Source organism: Chenopodium album, chromosome 13 (assembly GCF_948465745.1).
Source record: "Chenopodium album chromosome 13, dcCheAlbu1.1, whole genome shotgun sequence".
NCBI lineage: Eukaryota > Viridiplantae > Streptophyta > Magnoliopsida > Caryophyllales > Amaranthaceae > Chenopodium > Chenopodium album.
The window spans coordinates 14459009-14468578 of NC_137846.1; the positions used below are offsets into that span (position 1 = coordinate 14459009).

The window sequence follows — 9570 nt, forward strand, 5'->3', positions numbered from 1 at the left end:
AAATGAAACAAACACTACTTACAAATGTTGAGAATTGGGAAGAGAAGAAAGCATCTGAACAATTGTAAATGATATCAGTAGATTTGAATATATCATAGATATTAGAATATATCAGTAGTTTTAAGTAGTATGTTTGTATGAAGAATACATATTATATCTCTAAGTTGAATTACTAGGATTGTTCTGTGTCAAAAATGATGGTAGATGTAAAAGTAGAAGAAATCAATCAAAAAGTAAATGAAAATAGTGTTAAAGTAAATAACACTATGTTTAAAGTAAAAGAAAAAAAGTTTTAAAAAAAAACCTTTCTGAAATATGGTGTTCGATTTTAAAGTAAACAAAAATACTGTTAAACTAATAGAAAATGGATCTAAAGTAGAGGTGGAGATGGGAAAAAGTATTAAAGTCAAAACAAGAAAAAAATTCAAGTAAAAAACATGTTATTCGATTATAAGTGAATGAAAATAGTGTTAAAGTAAATAACACTATGTTTAAAGTAAAAGAAAAAAAATTTAAAAAAAATCTTTCTGAAATATAGTTTTCGATTTTAAAGTAAAGGAAAATATTGTTAAAGTAATAGAAAATGGATCTAAAGTAGAGGTGGAAATGGTAAAAAGTATTCAAGTCAAAACAAGAAAAAAATTCAAGTCAAAAACATGTTATTCGATTATAAGTAAAGGGAATTAATTCGATTATAAGGGCGGGGCGGGGCGGATGTTGGTCTTTCAATCCCCATCCCCTTCCCCACGACGCCACGACGGGTACAATATTTTAATTCACGTAATTCTTTTATTAAATAGTATAAAAGTATATTATTTTTCTTTTAAAGATATATATATGTGGGTATGAGTTGGGGATGGGGCGGGTACAAAGTGGAGCGGGTAGGGTGAGGCAGGGATGGGGCGAGTACAACTTAAAATCCATCCATCCCCACCCCACCACCCGCAAAACCGAGACCCATCCCCACCAAACTGGGGATGGGTCGGGTCTCCTACTTGACCTGCCCCACATCCATGGGTGGAGGTGGTTGTGGAGGTGGTAGTTAAATGCTTGGTCACACTAAAAAAATACAAATTTTTAAAATATTGTTTTTTGGAAGGTCATGCACCACACTATTTCAGTAAGAACGAGTTTGGTTTGGGTTAAGTAAGAATGAGTCGGGTCTATTCGAGTTAGGTCAACAGGAATTAATACCGTAACCTATGTTGATCAAATACGGATTGGGTCATGCTTGAGTTGAATTATAACCGGCCTTACATCTTATTAGGTTTGGTACAGGTTTAGGTGAGTTTAATAACAGGTTAAGTTACATTCAATTCAAGTCAATAATTAGCGAGTTAGAGAATTAAGTCAATCTAGAATTTTGAACGAATTTGGTTGAAGTCAATAATTTTATGGCTTATAATCAAGTGGAAGTCACCAAGTCAATAATCTATGGGTTACAATTAGGTCAGGTCATCTACACGTCAATTCATGTTCGAGATCGGGTCCCAAATATTCTTGTCAACTCGGGTTCCATGGAAAATGTGACAAGTATTTTAGAACAAAAAATGGAAATGGTAACAACTATTCTATGACAAAGGGAGTAATACAAGATATTATCTTTAATTTTGTAAATAAGGACATTATATATATCAAACAATTCATATGATATAAAATATCATAAAAGTAAATGAATTATTTCATAAAGTTAATGTATAATAGCTAAAAGTAAATAAACTGAACTTAAGTTCTGTAGTACAATTACTTATGGTAAATGTAAAAATATTACAATAATAAAAATAATAAAAAAAATTTGTTCATTAAATCTTGATCTTGATCTTCCAAAACATCTTCTAATTTCCAAGTATTATAATAACTGCACAAAAATAAACATCAGTTATTTGTGACAAATTAAAGTAAATAAATTAGATTGTAAAGTAAATAAATTACAACTTAAAGTAAATAGGAAAAGTAAAGAGGTAAAATACCAAATAAAAAAAGTACCAAGTATAATAATACCTGCACAAAATAAAAAGTAAATGAAGTTACTGTTAAAGTAAATAAATAGAAGTTTAAAGTAAATGGAACACATTTAAAAGTAAAATACCTGAAAAATTACTTGTTTGGACAGTTTCTACTGTCATGAGAAACACCAGATTGACCACAAGCTCTACAAGTTCTGCCCTTTTTGGATTTTTGTTCAGTAGCTATTTCTTTTACAATCTTCAACCGCTTTGAACTTCTGGCAGAACCTTTATTAAGACACTGATTTGGAGGCAAGATATTTACATCTACTTCATTTGACCCAACCAAAACCTGAATATCAGCATCTTTCACCTCTTTTGAACTAAGTGCATTCTCAGGATTATTCTTTGACATCATCTGCTCCTCAAATGAAGATAATGTCCTAATAAGCTCAGATAAATCATCCTCAGATTGGTCAGTTAAACTCACACAACTGAAAATCTTGGACCATACATCACTGACCAATTGCTTCTTCTTATCATACTTAGAAGCATCATCCAGAGCAACATTTATGATAGAAGCTTTCTTCAGAACATCTTTTCTCCAACGATTCAAGATATAAGGATTGGGAATTTCACGTATACACTTGCCTTTCATAACAAACAGAATGTGTCTACATAAAACACCTTGACTCTCAAACATTCTACAAGTACAACTTGACTCATATGTGGCCAAGTCAAAAGTTACATCAAAATTTTTCCTTTTCTCATGATCAACAATAACAGAAAACTCCACACCATCTCCATACAGAGAACTACAACTTTCAACACCACATGAAAAACAGGGTCCCTGGCATTCTTCTTGAAAATCATAAAATATGGCACGAGTATAAACAACAGCAGCGTGCTTTTCCAAGTGTAAATGAGTAACCAATTGAGGCTCGAGTTTATTAAGCCTGATCAACTCATCCCATTCATGCCTTTGAGTATCAAGAGAAGTTTCATAACGGACCAAGAATTCAACACAGGTTACAGGAGGGTTTGTAAAATTATAAAAGAAATTGTTTTCACCTTCAAACCTAGAAGTAGAACGCAGTAAACCACCCATAAATAAGTCCCTAAAATATGCAGGAATCCAAAGATGTTTAATCTTGAACATGTATGCAAACCACTCATGATCGACAAGGTCAAACTCCTCCATAGCACTATTCCAGCCATCAACAAATACATGAGGATCAATTTCTCTATCCCAAACTACTGCACTTAGCTTTTTCAGGAAATCAGTTTCATTACAAAAAGCAGTTCCAACCTTTTCAGGTACCTTCCTCATTATGTGCCACATACATAGCCTATGTTTAGTCTTGGTAAAAACCTTTTCTATGGCAATACCCATTGCAGGATCTTGATCAATGATAATACAAGAGGGTTCTCCTTCCATACACTTTTAAAAAGTTTGAAATAGCCACACAAAAGAATCTATTTCTTCTTTAGATAATAAAGCAGCACAAAATGTAACACATCTCTTGTGATTATCAACACCAGTAAAAGGACATAAAACCAATGAATATTTATTTGTATCATAGGTAGAATCAAAAGATAAAGAGTCCCCAAATAATTGATAATCTCTTCTACCAATAGCATCAGCCCAAAAGACACGGGTCAAATGCCTGCTTTCATCAACACAGTAATCAAAATAATAACCCCCTTTACTGGTTTCCACTTTTTGTTCTGAACAAACATCGCACCATCAGCATTAGAGATATAAACTTTCAAGTCCCTAGAAAAAATTTTGAAATCATTTTTACTGCCCCTGACATTTTGAAACCCACCACAAAGTTCTTTCATGATCCTATAAGACATAACAGCCCTTATATTTAACTTTGAGTTGTCAAAAATAAACTTCTTATGAGAAAAATTTAAACCAACTTCATGTTTAGTAACCTGCCTAGTAATAGGTGTAGAAAAAGGATGAGAATGCGATTCATAAAAACAATAAACCATATACTTCCCACCACTACAAAACCTAAATTTTATCTTAGCAAGACAACCAATTCTCTTCACAGTCTTTCTCTTTAAACAAGAACCTTCAACTTGTTTACCAGATTTCTTGTTATTTGTCACATACCCTTCTTTGCTACATAATAAATATTTAATTACAGTAACTCCTTTACCAGTAGGATCATCCTTATTCTTTTGTGATTTAGTAGTACTAGAACGGACTTTAAATCTACACTCATTAGCATATTTGTAATAAAAGGCAATACCATCTTGAAGAGTATCAAATATCATTCCAACAAAAGGTTTGTTTTCCAAAGAACAACCTGGCATATACTCTTTATCACCTCCAGAATTATAATATATTTTAGACTGAGTGGGTGTTTTGAAAATTCTTACATTGTTATCTTCAGTAGTGACAGAAGAAGAACAATGCTCTACACTTTCAGACATGAAACTGAAAAGTAAATGAATCGAAGGAAAAAGTAAACAAACAATAAATAAAATTAAATAAACTATAACTAAAAGGAAACAAAATTTTTAAAAAATATACTAATAAAAACTATTAGAGATATACTAAAAAGTAAATGAGTCAGAGCATAAAGTAAAAAAAAAAAATTTAAAAACTTGAAGAAACTAAAAAACATGAAGTTATAAGGATTAAGTAAAACTAATAATGAGAAGTTAATGACTGAATGCAAAATGTAAATTTAAAACAACAACAAATTATACTACTTGATTAATAACAGCAAGCAATATAGAAACTATATGCAAAAAACATCTACAATGAACTCCTTAAGTGTAAAACCATAAAATAGAAATTAAAAACCAAAATCATAAAAATAAAACACTAAATCAAACACTAAATTGTATAGAACAATTCAAAGAACAATTAATAAGTAAAAATTGATAAAAATTACGATAAAAAACCCTAAATAGGAAAACTCGTAATAAGATAAACAATGAAATCAAAATAAACAATGAAAATACAAATATAATTAGAAAATTACCTCAATGAATGAAAAAAAATCGAAGAATACGATGTAATTGAAGATAAAAATCAAAAAATCTGGGCAAAAAAATTCGCAAAATTGAAGAACAGATGGTGCGGCGGAGAAAGCAATGTTAGAGAGAGAAAATGAAGACGCGAAGAGAGAGAAAATGTAAGGAAGAGAGAGAGAGAAAGAAAAGAGGTCATTCAAAGTGACAAAATTACCAAAATGCCATTACTGAAATGAAAAAGGCGGGTGAAGCAAGGGCCGTTGGATTGAGAGTGATCAACGCTCCAGATTAGTTCTTAGTTCCTATTCTATGCTTAGGTTCTCACATGATCCCATATATATATATACACACACACAGATTAGAGTTGTTTCTATTTATTTGCAAAAGAATGAACATCCATTAGCGGAAAAGGTTACTAATTTGCCATGGCATACTCCATCTTTATCTTGGAAGACGAGCACAGAAAATTATGATTGTGGGCTTTTTGCATTAATGTGTATGCAAAAGTACATTGGACTAGATGGAGGACTTCTTGATTTAAAACTTGTAAGTGTTTTTTTTTTTTTTTTTTTTGATATTTGTTGTGATTTATACTAATTATTTTTTAGTGTTCTTATTTTTGTATAAATTTGCAGAAGCAAAATCGAAAGTTATATAGATGCAGAATAGCTTATGATTTGGTTAATAGAGAAGATAATTTTTTGCGCAAGAAATTGTGGAATGATTGCATTGCCTTTTCTATTACCAAAGACAAAATTTTCAAAGCTCAGCCTGCAAGGAAGAAGCTTGAGGCTCAATATCAGAAGCAAAAGGCTGCTATAGAGAAAGAAAAAAAGAGGAGATACAAGTTGGAGCAGCAGAAACTAAAGGAAATGAAAGAACAGCAAAACATAGACAATAATTAGATAATTTTATTTTGTATATATATTTCCTTTTTGTAGTTAAATATTAGGTTTGTTTTGGTTGATAAATTTTGTTTTTACAGTTATTTATATATGTATATATATATTTTTTTAATATTATCAGTCGGGTATACATGCTTGTTTTTGCATAAGTTAGATTAATTTAATCAGGAAAAACAAAAGACAGTTAGGAGATAGTATTCAAGAAATAAGTGATTTTTATCAGGGAATAAATCATATTAGTCAGGAATAGCATTATTTTGTTCAGAAATTAGATTAATTCTGTCAGGAATAATAAAATTTATCAAAACTTAATTTTGATTATAAATATAAAATATCAAAATCAAAATATACCTGAAGAAAATATAATATTTTTTACAAATATTTTTAATGAATAAAAATTATTTGATGAATGTCTCAATATTAAATGAGTTGTGGATTTGGAGTTTTTATTCCAAACTCATTTGGATCTCTAGTTGTTGTACTTCTTTCAAAATATCCTCTAATTCTTTTGTTTTTCTTTAGCCTTCCTTTTGTTTTTGGTCGTTTTGGATCTTTTACAGCATTCCTTCTCTCTTTTTTCTTCATCAAGCTCATGAAATTTTTCTTCATTTGTTTGGAACCCTTTTCTTACAGATTTGTACATTTGTTCCAAACCATCGTCACATAATTTTGTTGCTTCTTCGTTCCCTTGAGATATTGTTACAAGGTTGTAGAAATTCTTTGTTATTGATTGCCTCCAAGGAGTGTTTATTAATGAATGATCCGTAGTTGCATTTCCTAACAAAAAAAAAAAAGATTACTACATTTTTGTCATAAGATAATATTAGTCAGGAATAAATACTACCTCCGTTAACTTTTATTTGCAACTTTGGAATATTTTATATCTCACAAATAATACCCCAAAGTTGCAAATAAAAGTTAACGGAGGTAGTATATAAATATTAGGAATACTATTACAATTGTCAGTAATAACAATATATATATATCAGGAACAAAATTATAATGTTAGAAATAAGATATGTTTGGCCAGGAATAAGATATGTTTGGTCAGGAATAAGAATATAAATGTCATGAATAAGATAAGTTTGGTCAGAAGTAAGTTTAAATTTTTCAGTAAAAACAATATTGTTTTCTCTTTGGGCCATAAGTGTTTTTGCATCATGAAAAGTTATAAAAATCTGAAAATTTAATATATTTCATTATGAAAAAGTCATACAAATTTAACTAAAGTCATGGAAAAGTCATATAAAACTAAAAAGAATTTAATTGCAACTTCAAAAAGTCATACAAATCTGAAAAAACTGAAAAAGTCATATCATTTCAAAGTAATTTATTGCATCATGAAAAAGTCATAAAAAACAGACAAAAGTCAAAATTTCTTCTGTTAAATTACATGTTAATTATTGTTGTTCATACATAACTGTTTTCTATTTAAAGGCTGTTTAAATCAAGTTTTTTCTATAAAAAGACTTAAATTAACAACCTCTATTGTTTCTATATAAGGTTGACTCTTCTATCATTAAATTTGCATTAAGTTATATTTTTGTTCTTTTATACAATCTTGAAGACAATGGTTGATTTCAATGAAAATTTGGCAAAATGTTCTGTTAAGTTCAGATCAATTTATCGACTTAGTTTGGTAAATACATTAAGCTTTATACTTATACATTTGTTTTGTGTCTTAGTAAATATTTAATGTTTTCATTTTTTTTTGTGTGTGTGTGTGTTTTTTTTTTATTATTATTTCAGCCACTTCCTGCAGATTGGAAAGGTTTTCTTTTAAAATTCACAGGTCCAGTTAGAGTTTATCGTGGGAATAATGGCAGATTTTGGGAGGTTAGAGTGTTAAGCGTACCACAAAATAAAGGAACCTGCGGTGATTGTTTTATTGATGATGCATGGACAAGCTTTGTATCATCCAATAATATTGTTGAAGGAGAAAGACTAGATATTTATCATGATAATGATTCAAATTTTTACATTAGAGTTTTTAATGCTGATGGTAATGAGAGGGTTCCTACTGAAGCAGAAAATGGTATTAATGTATAAGTTTATTTGTTAAGATTATGTTTGTAATAAATAAGTTTATATTTATCAGAAATAATAATATTTGTATCAGGTATAAGATTATGTTTGTCATAATTAAATTGTTTTATTAGAAGTAACAATATTTGTTTAAGGAAAAAGACTATATTTGTCAGGAATAAGTTCTTATAATTAGGAATAATAATACTTTTATTTTATATTTAATTAACAAATAATTAAATTTTAAAATAACAAAGTATGTACGTACCTGATTCATTCTCATCCCATATCATTGATTTAGCAAGCTTTGTCCAACGTTTCAAAATGTATCTCTCTGGTATAGCATGTATGCTGTACATTTGCATTATCTTGAGGATGTGAAAGCACAGCAATCCGGTCTCTGTGAAGCACATACAAGAACACAGAAACTCATTGTTTTGATAGTGATATATGACTTGATAGGTGTGCTTATAATCTTCTTCAAGAGAAACATCAAAGAATTTGACATATTGCATTGAAGTTGGCTTTTCTCTTACATATGCTCCTAGACTTGTGTCAAATTCCAACTTAAAATCCTTGAATAAGTTTAGAGTATAAACTTCAGCAGCATGTTTTAATATTTTTGTTGTTGTTTTTGGTTTCTTAGTAGTACATCTGAAGTTGTCACTCTTTTCAGTGTTTCTCCATCTTCTCATAGTAGCTTCAAATATGTGAAAGAACTCCAAAATTTTAGTGGTTCTGTTTGCCTTAAATGAAATTGCTCTTTTTGTTATTTCTACTCTTTGAGATGAAAGAATTCCAGTAGAGAAAATATCCTTGCTCAATGTTGTGCACCATTTTTCTCGTAGCCCGAATAACCTATCAAACCATTCTTTTTTTTTTTCTAATCCATGATTTTGAACCATCTTGTTCCAGCAATCTTCAAATTCAGATTTTGAATCACAGCCACTTAAGCACTTGTGAAACATATTCTTGAACTCAGGATTATTTTTTAAAGTTCCAAAGTGTGATACAAAATTCTTTTGCAAATGCCATAGACACAGTCTATGTCTTGAATTTGGATACACCTGTAACAATGATAGAACAATTTGATTATTTTCTTCACGTTTTAACATTTTTAAATCAGAAATATGATTATTATGATCAGGAATTAAATTATATTGATCAGGAATTAGCAATTTTTAGTCATGAATTAGACAATCTAAGTCAAATATTAGCATTTTATAGTCAGATATTAGATAACTCATGTCAGGTATTAATCTATTTTTGTCAGGCATAACAATATTTTAGTCAGGAATTAAAGAGTCTCAGTCATATATTAGATAACTCATGTCAGTTATTAATCTATTTTTATCAGGCATAATAATAATTTAGTCAGGAATTAAAGAGTCTTAGAGTTAGAGTTTTGCATTTAACATTTTTAAGTTTAACATTATATAGGTCAGGAATTAAATAGTTTTTTTAATCAGGTTTAACATAATATAGGTCAAGAATAAGATAATATTAATCAGCAATTGTTATGATTTATAGGGGTACAATTAAAACTTAAACACCAAGATATTATATTTTATGATATATTTCCTCATTTCGCTGAATTGATTATGAAATATATGAAATTTGTAGCTTATACATTACTTAGTATTTATTTAGTATCGTAGTTTAATTTTATTTTGTTTTGTTAGTGTATATTATTTTAT

The 9570-nt window shown here is 29.4% G+C and overlaps 1 protein-coding gene across 1 annotated transcript; it reads right to left on the bottom strand.

The window, feature by feature from the left end:
- Positions 1 to 2097: 2097 nt before the first annotated feature.
- On the bottom strand, positions 2098 to 3384 carry LOC145575264 (protein FAR1-RELATED SEQUENCE 5-like). Its single transcript, XM_081633154.1, has one exon. It carries the CDS (start codon positions 3382 to 3384, stop codon positions 2098 to 2100), a length of 1287 nt encoding a protein of 428 aa, XP_081489280.1.
- Between the last annotated feature and the right edge of the window lie 6186 nt (positions 3385 to 9570).